The 14,288-nt window shown below is 45.8% G+C and overlaps 1 protein-coding gene across 5 annotated transcripts in view; it reads right to left on the reverse strand.

Moving 5' to 3' along the window:
- Window positions 1-14,288, reverse strand: part of MYO18B (myosin XVIIIB) — a 349,431-nt gene that overhangs the window by 282,069 nt on the left and 53,074 nt on the right. For all 5 annotated transcript variants that reach the window (XR_014519475.1, XR_014519476.1, XM_083476633.1 and 2 more), the window contains 5 exons: window positions 13,718-13,830; window positions 12,826-13,002; window positions 8,209-8,407; window positions 7,792-7,934; window positions 7,430-7,530 (listed from right to left, as the gene is read on the reverse strand). Coding sequence is in view for 3 of the 5 variants with exons in the window: in XM_083476633.1 (XP_083332759.1) it covers window positions 7,430-7,530; window positions 7,792-7,934; window positions 8,209-8,407; window positions 12,826-13,002; window positions 13,718-13,830 (733 nt within the window). In the remaining 2 variants the exon portion in view is untranslated. The remainder of the gene's footprint in view (window positions 1-7,429; window positions 7,531-7,791; window positions 7,935-8,208; window positions 8,408-12,825; window positions 13,003-13,717; window positions 13,831-14,288) is intronic.

Consider the following 14,288-nt stretch of genomic DNA (forward strand, 5'->3'; position numbering starts at 1 on the left):
GAAGGACACTGACAAACTGGAACGTGTCCAGAGGAGGGCAACCAAAATGGTCAAAGGCCTGGAAACGATGCCTTATGAGGAACGGCTAAGGGAGCTGGGCATGTTTAGCCTGGAGAAGAGGAGGTTAAGGGGTGATATGATAGCCATGTTCAAATATATAAAAGGATGTCACATAGAGGAGGGAGAAAGGTTGTTTTCTGCTGCTCCAGAGAAGCGGACACGGAGCAATGGATCCAAACTACAAGAAAGAAGATTCCACCTAAACATTAGGAAGAACTTCCTGACAGTAAGAGCTGTTCGACAGTGGAATTTGCTGCCAAGGAGTGTGGTGGAGTCTCCTACTTTGGAGGTCTTTAAGCAGAGGCTTGACAACCATATGTCAGGAGTGCTCTGATGGTGTTTCCTGCTTGGCAGGGGGTTGGACTTGATGGCCCTTGTGGTCTCTTCCAACTCTATGATTCTATGATTCTATGATTCACTCTGGAAGCCCATTCTACGATAGCTGTCTGGAAGTATCAGGAGGATCATCATGTAGCTGGAGGAGGAGAGGGCGGGGGCTGGAAAATGAATTGTGAGTGGAGGGGCACCCTTCTTCCATCATTGGGACCCCCTGGGGAACTCACCAAACCTGCTGCACCTGGAATTGGGTGTGGAGAGGGCAGCTGGCTGCTGAGTGGGACACACCTGTGGGCAGCAGCCTGATGAGGCTCCCTCCACCTTGGGCCTGCCCATAAAAAGCATACATGGAGGGAGAGACTAGGGCGATGGCAGGAGCTTCTAGGAACCTTCCTCTCTGTGGGAGCTTTCCGAGGAACAGCTGTGAGTTAGTTTAGGCCCTGGGTGCAGGTGCCAGGGCAAGTTGAGCCCTGGGTGAGGCCGAGAGGGGTATTCCAGGAGCAGGAGGAACTGATATTGGCTTGCATGTATTTAGAATTTTTTGCTTTACTGTAACATTTTTATCTACATCTACGTATTCTTGTAAAGGGACGCGGGTGGTGCTGTGGTCTAAACCACAAAGCCTAGGGCTTGCCAATCAGGAGGTCAGCGGTTCAAATCCCCACGACAGGGTGAGCTCCTGTTGCTCAGTCCCTGCTCCTGCCAACCTAGCAGGTCGAAAGCACGTCAAAGTGCAAGTAGATAAATAGGTATCCAGAGGGAAGGTAAATGGCGTTTCTGTGTGCTGCTCTGGTTCACCAGAAGCGGCTTAATCATACTGGCCACATGATGCCGGCTCCCTCGGCCAATAAAGCGAGATGAGCGCCGCAACCCCAGAGTCATCCACGACTGGACCTAATGGTCAGGGGTCCCTTTACCTTTATTCTTGTAAAAGTAATTGTAGTTCAAGTTGTCTTTTGCTTTCCTTTTCTGTACACCACTTAGATATTTGTAGTAGGTTAGATATGGTAAGGTTGCCAGACATCCCCGTTTCCTGGGGACAGTCCCCAGATTTACAGCTTTCTCAGCATTCACATGTACATAGTGAACAATAAGTGTCCCCGGATTCATTGGAAAAAATCTGGTAACCTTATGATATGGTCTTTAAAAAATAAAATTATGCAGAAGATCGAACAGGCGTGCTTTCTCTGTTACTCCAGGAGCAGGGCAGGGGCAGAACTGCGGGGTGCAAATTGCAGCAAGGAAGCAGATTTTGGCAAAACGTTGTGAAAAACATCCTAATGTCTTTGGAAGGAGCTGCCTCAAGAGATCATAGGAAGTGCCCCTCCCCATTGTCCCCCAGCAACTTCTTGCCATTTTGGATTCTTTTTACACCTTAGAGAAAGGCTTTGGGCTACTTCAAATTAAACACAGCAGGAATCCAATGGTGCACAAACCAAGGAGTTAAAACAAAATGTATCTCCCTCCCTGAGTAACAACGCATTTGTTTTTGTTTACCAACTGCTGCTTTCAAATCCTAGTCATCAGACAATGGATTGTGTATGTGTCACTAGAACAATGTGTCCAGATCTTGCACTGGGAACAATAACTGCCTCTCCTCTTCCTGGGCAGAGTAAAGTAAGATAGCTGGCCTCCAAAAGAGATTGGCAGGATGCCACCAGGCCCTGCTTGCGTCTCATTACCTGCTTCAGGTAGCAAAATGATGGTGAGCCTAGGCCAGTCCTGGGAGGGTTTCTCAGTCATCTTGTGCCCTCTACAGGTGAAATAAGGTTCCTTCATAATCAGACCAATCCTTTGCCTACATCAACTATGGATTGACAAATTTGTCGATTTGGGGTTTTCCACTTTTCCTGTCTTAAATTCAGTTTGCCACACTTCCAAATAGTTTGCAATTCAATTATTTTTAAAGCCTCTCACAGAAATTTAACAGCATTGAAGAGCACGGTTCTCTTTATGCAGTGCATACTTAAACTATGGAACTCCCTCCCACAGGAGGCAGCGATGGCCACCAACTTGCATGGCTTTAAAGGGGGTTGAGAGGGGCAGAAAGCTATTGTCAGCTGGACTTCCGGGGTGGCGCCATCGACAATGGCGGACTCCCTCTGAACTGGAGGGACTAGCTCTGCGTGAAACGGGTCTTTCCGCTACGCCGAAGGGCGGACCCTGCTAAAAATCACAGGCGGATGAAGCCTGTGACCATGGGACTCGGCGGGCACCCTTAGCGCCCCCCCAACCCGCAAAGGAACCCACTAACGGGCTCTGAAGTGAAGAGAGGGAAGTGGCGCGGTGCTGTGAGTCAACTGCTATTTCCATGGAGTGAAGCCGCATAGCCGTTGCTAGAGAGCGCTGCCTTTTTCCTGGGACAATTTGGCTTCTAAAATAAGCACCCGTGAGTACTTAAACTTTGAACAATTGGACTTTAAATAAGGACTTGCGAGCAGAAAGGAATTGGACTCAAAAATTTATTTCAATTTGGTACTGAAACAGGAAGGTCTAAACAGGAAGTCAGCCTTCCATTTCTTTGTAGACAGAATAAAGCAAAGAAAACGTAAACTAGAGCTCAGAAAATCGCTTCTAAAGGATTGGCTTTCATCATTTAAAATTGTTGAACCCCCCTTCGGTAGCAGGAGAAGAAGGGGGATCTTTTTTGGACTGTTTAAACCTGCAGAAGTGAGTTTAAAGTAAAGTAACTTTCCACCGTCCTGATCCTGGAGCGGGGTGTCAGGACTGACGTTTGAAGCTCATTGACCAGAGACAAACGTTTTTGACAGATAGTTAAAGGAAGAGAAACATATTGATTCCACTGATTCCTTTCGCACTTTAAAGGAACAAATATTGACAAAATATCTCAAAAAGGATACTTTGTTGCAAGAACAAATAGAAGTTCTCCCCCTAGAGGGAGACCGTGAAACTGTAACTAATTCCAGGGAGCTTGCAGCTGTCTCAGATTACAATTGTGGGAATGGACTTGTGACCTTGCTCTCTGCAAAACAAGTGCCCTACTGGAACAGTTAAGTGAGAAGATGGATTTGATGACTAATGCGGCCAGAATTTTTGAACAGGCAGTGGGAAACTATGTGGAGCCCACCCAGGAATTAGATCAGGAGTGTGTCCTGACAGAGCAGATGAGAGAAGAGGATGTTGCTGAATCTTGGGCGCCAGAGATGGAGGGAGCTGAGGGAGGAACATGAGCTTTTGGATTTGACAAATGAACTTGGAAAAAGCCAGATTTGGAAAGATAAAGTTTGGTTTGGTTTGGAAATGGGGGGTTGGATAGACCCCCCTATGCAGGGATTTTGGACTTTCCGAGTCTGGCAATGGGCCGTGAGATGTTTGGAGCTGTGGGGGCTCTCAATTTTGGAGGGATTCTGAAACATGTTTTTAAATATCACATGGAGTTGAGTCTGGACTATGGAAAAGGGGCTGATTTGTTGAAAAGGGTCAAAAACATCACCAAGCTGGAGTTCCCACGAGTGAAAGGAGAATATGAAGAAGAGCTGCGGAAGGGACATGGAAGAGATTTAAGGGCCTCGGATATAAGGTTACCAGGTTAATGCGCTAGATTGATGGGACAAAAAGGACTGACAAAACCCGGGACCAGGAGGAAAGGACGCTGGATGAAGACTGGATTGTTTTTATTTCTCTTCTTATTACCAGGACTGTTTTATAAAATGGATGAAATGTTAGAAAAATGTTGGAACGAAATTACTAGGTTCTAGCAAAAATGTTTAAAGAATTAGGTAAGAATATTATGGTTGTGAGAAGTCAGTAAAAATAAGATTTAAGTTTTAAGTTTTTAAGGTTTTCTATAAGATAAGATGAAAATAGATTAAGGTAATGTAATGACAGAATACTATGAAATATGGAAAGGATTTGCTGCGATAATTATTAACCAGGATACAAAAAAAGGGAGGAGGAGGAGGTCAAAGAAGAGAAGTTAGAGGTGAATATAAACACCAAGGCAGTATTGATCTTTGTGGATGCGGAGAAGGCCTTTGATAATATCTCTTGGAGTTTTATGAGGAAGAATCTTCATGGGATGGGGGTAGGTCAGGGCTTTGAGAATGGTATGGCTGCAATATACTCTGAACAAAAAGCTAAACTGATTGTAAACAATGTTGTGACTGAGGAGCTTAAGATAGAAAAAGGAACACGACAGGGGTGCCCGATTTCCCCATTACTTTTTATTTCAGTTCTGGAGGTGTTGCTGAATATGATAAGAAATGACCAGCAGGTCAAAGGTGTGCAGGTCGGAGCTAAACATTATAAGTTAAGAGCGTTCGCAGATGACCTAGTATTGACTTTGCAAGAGCCAAACACTAGTACGAAAAGGGTTTTAGAAATAATACAACAGTTTGGCCAGGTAGCTGGATTTAAGTTGAACAAGCAAAAAACCAAAGTTTTAGGGAAAAACCTAACAGATATGGAAAAGGAGAAATTTCAAGAGGAAACAGGTTTGACTGTGGTCAAGAAGGTTAAATACCTAGGGGTTTATTTAACATCTAAGAATCAGAATTTGTATAAGGACAACTATGAAAAATGCTGGTCAGAAATTAAAAAAGATTTAGAGATATGGTCAAATTTGAAACTGTCAATGTTAGGCCGAATTGCAGTAATTAAAATGAATGTATTGCCTAGAATGTTATTTTTGTTTCAGACCTTGCAGATTATTGATAAGATGGAATGTTTTAAGAGGTGGCACAAAGATATCTCGAAATTTGTCTGGCAGGGCAAAAAGCCCCGAATTAAATTTAAAATATTGACAGATGTTAAGGAAAGAGGGGGTTTTGCCCTGCCGGACCTAAAATTGTACTATGAGGCAGCAGCTTTTTGCTGGCTCAAAGAATGGATGCTCCTCGAGAACACGGACATCTTGGATCTGGAAGGTTTCAATAACGCTTTTGGTTGGCATGCATATCTTTGGTATGGTAAAGTTAACAGTGCCTTTAAAAATCACATTGTCAGAAAAGCATTGTTTAATGTTTGGATAAGATATAAAGATCTACTAGAAAACAAAACCCCTAGATGGGTGTCGCCAGTGGAGGCTAAAGCAGTGAAGAAACTCAATATGGAGGTCGGATGGCCGAAGTATTGGGAAATCTTAGAACAGGATGGAGATAAGTTCAAACTACAAAGTCAGGAGAAATTGAAGCATAAAGTAGAAAATTGGTTCCAATACCGCCAAATAATGGAATTTTTTAAACAGGACAGGAAAGTCGGTTTCCAGGTGGAAAAATCAAAATTAGAAACTGAACTGTTAGAACCCAATACTAAGAATTTATCTAGAATGTACAACTTGTTGTTGAAATGGAATACACAGGATGAAACAGTTAAATCGGCAATGATTAAGTGGGCTCAGGATGTTGGACATAATATTATGTCAGCTGACTGGGATTGGTTATGGAACGCCGGTATAAAATTTACGGCATGTAATGCCTTAAAGGAAAACATTATGAAAATGGTATACAGGTGGTACATGACCCCAGTCAAGCTGGCAAAAATCTATCATTTGCCTGATAACAAATGTTGGAAGTGTAAAGAGACTGAAGGTACCTTTTATCACCTTTGGTGGACATGCCCGAAGATTAAGACCTTCTGGGAGATGATCTATAATGAAATGAAAAAGGTACTTAAATGTACCTTCCCTAAAAAACCAGAGGCCTTTCTCTTGGGCATTGTCGGCCAATTGGTGACAAAGAAAGATAGAGCTTTTTTTATGTATGCCACAACAGCAGCAAGAATACTCATCGCAAAATATTGGAAGACACAAGATTTACCCACTTTGGAAGAATGGCAGATGAAAGTGATGGACTATATGACACTGGCCGAGATGACAGGCAGAATCCGTGACCAACGAAAAGAGACGGTGGAAGAAGAATGGAGAAAATTTAAAAGTTACCTTAAGGACTACTATAAACTTAATGAATGCTAAAATGCCGTGGTTACCAGAAACAAAGGGGTACAGGGATATAAGGTTAGATTATAAAAGAGGACTAAGAGGATAGAGATTGGAAAGTAACAATTGGGAGTTGCTAGTCGAACTACGGACATTGGGATGCAGAGAGGGGGGGTATGGGGAAGTCCAAGAAAAGAGGTTTATGAAAATATGTTTGAAACTATACGTGTATGTTTGTCTTTTTTAATGTTTGTTTGTTTTTCTTAAAAATGCTGTAAAACCAATAAAAATTTTATAAAAAAAAAAAGGAGGAGGTCAAAGAAAGAAGGTAATGAGAGTTGAGGATTTGAGAATGATGGATTTATTTTTGTCTGTTTGCGGTGTATTTTTGTTTTTTGAATTTGTATTGTTTGATGTGGTTTGTTTTTTCTTTCTTTTTTCTTTTTTCTTTTTCTGCTTTGTTTTTTCTCTGTAATTCAAAAATTTTCAATAAATATCATTTAAAAAAGAAAAAAGAAAGAAAGCTATTGTCAGCTATTCCCCCACAAGTGACACCTCTGTAGAACAGGGGAGGCTGGCATATATCATTGGTTCATCTAGCTCTGGACTCTCTACACGGACTGGCAGAGGCTCTTTCAGACTGATCTGTCTGGAGATTGAACCCAGAACCTTGTGTGTGCAGAGCTTGTGTTCTGCCACTGAGCTATGGCCACAGAGGCAGCCTTCCTCTGCGGATTAGAAGTTGGGGGCAACCCTCCCCACTGCCTGCATTTTCTTCATCCATTCTGGTTGGGCCCTGTTAGAAGGGGGATAGTGGACTAGGTGGACCCTTTGATTCAACAAGGAGATCTTTATGTACCTTCTGAAACTGAATCTTCCATGCTTAGAATTCTATCACTGAATCCAAGTTGCTGAGGAGCAACAGCAGGTCTTGCTTTGGGGCTTCCCTTTGGGGCATCTGGGTGGCCATGGTGAGGATAGACTAGATGGGCATTTGAACTGCATCCAGTACAGCATCACTCACATTCTTAGTGCCCAAAATATCACAGTGTGAGCCACTTCAGGCATATCTGAATAGGGATGCTCACCAGAGCATCAGACAGAGACCAGCCTCTCCCCCTTCCCTTTGAGCAATACCTCTGATCCAGATCCAGCCCTGCAAGCATCTGAGAAAAGACATTGAAGGTGCTCTCTCCCTCTGGCTGCTGCACCACACGGATCCTTTCCAGCAGCATTGTCTGGGCAGAGAAAAGAGAGAGAATGCCAGCATCCATCCCACTGCTTGCCACCACTCAGAGGATGCCACTCAATGGTGGTGGTGCAATTGACTTTCAAGCTTTCCTTGGTCTACTCTAGAGTTCAGGAAGCAGACAGAGACCAAAGGAGAAGATCACAAACCTTCCACTCCTCAGCTTCCTTCTGCCATTGGTGTCCCCATCTCGTCAACACACACAGAGAGAGAGACACACCACTTCCAAGGGAGGCAACAGAAGCATTACCTGGAGATGAGCAGCTGTGATGTGGCCAGTGGCGCTGAAATCCAGTGCCATGACCATGGAGAAGCGGGTGGAAGCTTTGTTGTGGCTGGTCGTCACTGTCCCAAAGGCTCTCAGCACCCTGAACATGGCCTGGATTTTCTCCACTGCAAAAATCAAGCACTCACTGTCTGTTTTCTAAACAATTTCATCTCATCCCTCCCACCTCCAGCCTGCAGACCATCATGCAATTTCCCCCAAGGAAACACCCACCATGCCCTGAATGTGCCTTTCTTAGAAACCTCTAAGGTGATGCTGGACCAAGCAGCTTTGTCTGCAAGGCCAGTGGTCAGGGATGATGGAGGCCCAGAGAAAGATGTCCTGCACATGGAGGCCCCTGCCTCCTTAGCACATCACCTGCTGCCTCAAGCAAAGGCTTACCTGTGACTCGGTTGTCCATGCTCCCCACAGTGGCCACTAGGTATTCCAGGGTGTTCTGGCAGCAGGTGGTCTTGCCAGAATTGTTCCTGCCCAAGGGCATGATGGTCTGATCCTGCCGTTGCATAAGCATACGCCAGTAGGCCCTCTGTGCCACGGAAAAAATGTGTGGGGACAGTCCATCCCGCTTGCCCTTGAATGCCTGGGAAAAGGTGAACAGAAGCAGTATGCCTGTGAGAACTTAGAAAAGACCCAGCACAGAACAAGTCATGTCTGACAAAACTCATTTCTTTTACAAGCTTGGTACACCATGGGAATGCTGTGGACATAATATATCTTGATTTGTAAGGTTTTTGACAAGGTTTCCTATGAAATTATTGCAAGGAAGCTGGTAAAATGTGGGCTGAATGAGGTAACTGATAGGTGCATCTGTAGCTGGTTGACTGACTGAACCTAAAGAGAGCCCATTAATGGTTCCTCATTATCCTGGAAAAATGTTACATGTAAGATGCCACAGTATTCTGTCCTGGGCCCTTTGTTGTTTAATGTCTTTAGAATTCCTTTATGGACAAAGGAATTGAGGAGATGTTCATCAAATTTGAGAGGGGAAGCTAATGCTGTAGAAGACAGATTGGAAAACTGGGCCCAAACTAATAAAATGAAATTCAACAGGAACAAATGTAAGGTTCTGCACTTAGGCAGGAAGAACCAGATGCATAAATATAAGATGGGGTCACCTGGCTTACTAGCAATAAATGTGAAAAGGAGCTTAACATGAGTCAACAGTGTGATGCAGCAGCAAAAAAAAAAAAAAAAGCTAATTCCATTGTAGGCTGCATCCACAAAAATATAGTGTCCAGGTCAAGGGAAGCAACAGTACTACTCTAGTCTGCCTTGGTGAGACCACACTTGGAATACTGTGTCCAGTTCTGGGCACCTCAATTTAAGAAGGATGTTGAAAAGCTAGAATATGTGCAGAGGAGGACAACAAAGAAGCTCAAGGGTTTGGAAACCAATGGATTCAACTTTGGAAGGAGTTGGAAGAAGATTCCAACTAAACATCAGGAAGAATGATCTGACAGTAAGAGCAGTTCAACAGTGAAATGGTCTCTCTCAAGAGGTTGTGGACTCTTGCTTCGTTGGAGGCTTTTAAGCAGAGATTACATGGCCATCTGTAATCATAGGCACCAACTCTAGGGGGCTGGGGTACCTTTCCTATCTCCCCCCCGTAATTTTCCTCTCAGAGTCCGGCCCCCTCAATACTTCTCCCACCCCACCTGTGCCCGCCACCACTGCTGCGCATCCCTCCTTCCTCCGCTTGCTTGCTCTTTCCCTCTGTGTTGCTTGGCATGCAGCAGCCAAGCAGAAGTGCACGGACAGGCAGGTGAGCCAGCAGAGATGGCTCCTCCCTATGGCGGGAAGAGTGGCCCTTTCAGGGGCCACCCCCCAAAATACCGTGGTTGCAGCCAGAGTGCTGAGCATGTCTGGTCAGTGGGTGGTGGCAGAGGAAGTAGGAGCAGGAGATGCAAGTGCCCAGCTGGCAGTCCAGGTCCCATGGGCAAGAACTGAGATTCTTGCATGCTCTCGTCCTTGTCCTTCAGAGCAGGGAGTCAACTAGACCAGGAAGGGCCAAGTGGTGGCTCCAGATGCAGAGTCATTCCTTGAAGTAATCTTATTTGGGCCCTGATCCTTGGCAACACCATAAATTATAAATGAACGATGGTAAAACATTTCACTGTAGCTTTACAGATAAGGTGCTGGAGCAGGAGTTGTTTGCAAGTGATATGAAATATGTACAATATATTCCATACCCTCCTAGATGGAAATAGGGACATTTCTCCCTCACTCCTAACTAACCATCCTCAACCCCCCATTCTGCCCCCCCCCCGAGCATTTCCTATCAGAAGAAGAGCAAGTGCCACCACCACTATACCAGTGGGACACAGCACACCCCCTCTACCATCCTGAGAGAACCACTTAATCTATTTATTTTATTTTATTTGGTAGATTTACAAAAAGAAAAACACACACTAATAAAGAAATCTTAGAAAGGGCCAAGATTAGACACAGAAGCACAAAGCATTTTTTTTAAAAAGGACTTTTTGCTCTCTGCTCCCGCTTTCTTCCCACCCTGCCCTCTCCCTGCTCCTCAGAGTCAGCGCATCAGGGCTGGGCCTTGGCATCTGTGGCTTCTCCTCCTCTTTGCCTGCTATCCAGCAGCCAAGGGAGGAGGCAGGCAGCAGTGACCATGAAGAAGCAGAGAGAGGCAATGGGATGCTCCCTCGCAGTGGTCACTGAGGCAGCACATCCTCCTCCCCAAGCTCAGCAGTGGTGGTACTGGCAAGGGAAACAGGGCCATTCCAGGATCAAATCAGAAGCTGGGATGGCTTTTGTAATTACAGGACTGTCCCTGGAAATGACGTTAGTATGATAACTGCAAAAAAAATGCCTAGTATGAATGTGGCCTAAAGCTGCATACACACTACAGTTTTAAAGCACATTCGAAGCACATTCCACCCCTCCAGGAATTCTTCGGGACTGTTGTTTATTGAGGGCTGCTGGCAATTGTCTCTCGGGGGGGGGGGTGTAAACTGCAGTGCCCAGAATTCTTTGAGGCAAAGAATGTGCTTTAAGATGATAAGGGTAGAAAATCTGGTGCATACTCAGTCTAAGTGGATTAAGAGGGAGTGCAGTTGTACAGCAATACTTCAAACACCTTTGCCCTTCCTTTGATTCCCCCCACCCAAAAAATGGCAGATTGCAGATGAAGGGGAAGCATGCTTCTGTACTGAAAGAACTTTAACAAAAACTTAGAAGTTCTTACAGAGGCTTTGCACTCCCCTAATCCCCACCTAAATTTCACAACAGAGAAAGAAGGCAACAGGCAAGTAGGCACTCTTTACAGTACCTATCCATGCAAATTGATCCTAAATCTCTAGATAAATTGGGCCTCACTAGTCCAGATAGAAATCCATCTTCCTGGTCGTTCTTCACACCACCTGATGACCACTGGTTGTGTTGCTGCCCAGATGGTGTTATAGGTTTGGGGGAGAGGTTTCCCCACTAAACCCTGGAAATTAATAAATGTTAGGATTTTGATTATTTGGAAAATACAAGGTGCAGAGGAATATCGAAGCAAAATGACCTCACCAGGCTAGGGCCCTGAAGAAACAATGGCCTGGTCTTTGCGGGCCATTGGGAATGCAAGAGAACTGTCCTTCCCTGTTGCCCTGAGGTTTGAATAGAGACTGGTGATTTGGAAGATCACAGCCTTTGGGATGGCTGAGAAAAGCCAGAATGATCTTGGCTGGCTGGCTGAAGGCTGCCTGGGAGAGATTGCTTTGACTCCAGTGCTGCCCTGTTGTGGGGAACAAGCCCCTCTCAAGATGACCATGCTGTACTCCCTCAATGTAGATTAAAGGTGTGAATATATGTAATTAATCCACATTTCTAAAGGTACAACAGTCTCTGCCACACCTTGATTCTCACTGGAATCACGGGCCCTGGGTGAGGGTCTACAACCCTCTGGAATCTTGTCACAGCTTGGCAGAAATTGGAAGTAGCCTCCAACTTTTGCACAAATATTATCCAGCTTTTAAGACTCATTTTCTGCTGTATGGCAGTTGCCCAGGGTGGGCTATGCAATTATTTGTGTTGACCTCTCCTCGTCACCTGGGTGTAGAAGTCACATCCACTGCTCCTGCTCATCAGCGGCATACAGCCCCTGACAGGTGGCTCCTGAAGAAATGCAGTCCACAGGCTGATAAAGGTTTCCTCACCCCAGTGCTAAGCAGTGCAAGAACATCCTCCGCCAAGCATCTCAGACAGCCCTCCTCATAAAAGCATCTGGAAATGCAGGGAGGAACGTTGTGGCTGTAGCAGCAAAAGCCACGAAAAAGTCACTTATGGTGCCATAAAGGTGCACAGAGTAAGAATAAAACTGTCATTTAAGGTGCCACAAGCCCTTGGTTTTATTTACCACCAGTAGTACAGGGGTCTGGGGTCATAGGGGATCAAAGACTTGCTTTTATTTCTGCATCAGGGTCCCTTTCTCCAGCACCCTAGAGCCACCCAATCAACATGGAAGGGGAGCTTTTTGTCCATAGAGACAAAGTCTTCTCACCCTCTGTGCTGCTCAGAGTGATGAGTCAACCACTGAGGATGGGCTCCAAGGAGAAGGTGCAACAGAAGAACACCGAGAAGGAGTTGTTCCATGTGCTTAAAAGCTAAGTGTTTAGAACACAGAAAACGTTTTCACGAGAATGGTGTTACGTTCAATGGAACTTGAAGAAAATGCAATTTAAGTCACTCTGAAAGGAGATAATGGAGCATTCCAAATGATTTGCCCATGTGCATGTCTGGAAAATAGCAGAGCTAGCTGAAAGGCAATGCATTGTTGCAATGCATCTCTAATTATTTTTATGATTGTGTAATTATAACACTATTGTGTAATCTTAGAAGGGGGCATGGCTATGACCACCATGAAGGGTCTCTGCACTTCTGAGTGTCATTACATCACTGGTTGCCAGAGGAAAGGGCAGGTCTCCTCTGCCAGGCAATTATCCCAACTGGGTAGAGAGGTCCTTGTTAAGCGATGCCACCCCAGACTCAACCCCGTACCTTTATTGAACAAGTGGAAACAGAAGACGATGGTTCGATGGCGATCAGATCAGGACCACTGTGGGTGTAAAGCAGCTGAGACTGGTACCGGCGGTACAGAGTGTGGATGACGCTTGACTCATTCAGGCTGACTAGGGAGGCCAAGTCTTCGGCGTAGTCAAATTTTGAAGGATTGGTCTGGGGGATGAGTGTTATAAGAGCTCAACACAATGCTGCCTGCCAACCATGGTGAAATTGCTGTTCACATGAGTTTGCTCCCACTCCCTCCCCCACCCCCACAATTTTAGGAGGGGAGAGGATTCTTGTGCTCAGATTCTGCTTGAGGGCTTCTCATTGGGGCATCTGGTTGGCCACTGTGAGAACAGGAAGCTGGTCTAGAAGGGCCAGCAGACTCTTCTTATGCTCTTCTTTCTTTGTGGCAGAACCGGCCTGCTCCTCTGCCTGTATTCTTTCAGACCAGCTCCCCCTCTCCTACAGACTGCCTGGGCTTCATTCAAAACAGCTGGCAAGGGTGGGTGGGTGGGTGGGTGGCAAACAACCTCTGCTCATCATTTGCATGGTGGAATGTGCCCTCAAACTGCCCTATCACAATGGGCAACAGGATAGCGTCCTCCACCACACACCTAAGGGCATGTTTAGGAAGAAGACTGCTTGGAGGCACCCAGCACCTCCCCATCACCTTACCCTGCTTCATAGCAGGGCTAGCCCTGAAAGTCAGGGACTGTGAGGAAAGCAAGGGGACTCCTGAGGAGAAAGCCTCCCCAGTCCAGAGGCAGCCCATGTATCTGAAGTAGGCAAGGAACGTGCCTCAGAACTAGACCAAGTAGGGATGGTTTGCTGCAGCCATGGGCTCTGCTGGAAGCTTGAGGAAGGGAGAGGCACAACAACTCACTCTCTGGACCTTTTCTTCATCCACCTCCATGATCGAGCCATCAGCTTCCACTCGGACTCGGACTGTCCCTGGAGGCAGCTCAGGAGTGCCCTCATCTGGCTTCAGTTCAGTAGCTGCCAAAGGGGGGGGGGATGGAGTAGTGAGAGGGAAATGACTCTTCAAATACTTGAAGGCTCTTTGTTCTCTCCTCTTTGGCTTGGCCACAGATCAGTGGCAGTCCAAGGGCCTTTCTTGTAGACAGAAAGTCCTCAGGTTCAGTTCCCAGAGTCTTCAGGTTGGGCTGGAAATGCTCCTGCCTGACCTGGGAGAGCCACTGCTGCCAGCCAGCAAAGGCCAGCCTTCACCAACTCCATCAACTCCAACCAGCACACTGATGCTGGCTGGGGCTGATGGGAGTTATAGTTCAAGCTCTCTGGAAGACAGCAGGTTGCAGAAAGCTGGTGTAGACCCAGATAGACCAGCTGTTTGACCAGCTGTGTATAAGGCAATCTCTCAACACAGGGGCTCCCAAGGCCCAGTGGTAGAGCATCTGCCTTTCATTGCATGCAGAAGTTCCTGAGTTCAATTCCCA

The sequence above is a fragment of the Podarcis liolepis genome (assembly GCF_965112155.1).
Source record: "Podarcis liolepis genome assembly, chromosome: 15".
In the NCBI taxonomy this organism is placed as follows: Eukaryota; Metazoa; Chordata; class Lepidosauria; order Squamata; family Lacertidae; genus Podarcis; species Podarcis liolepis.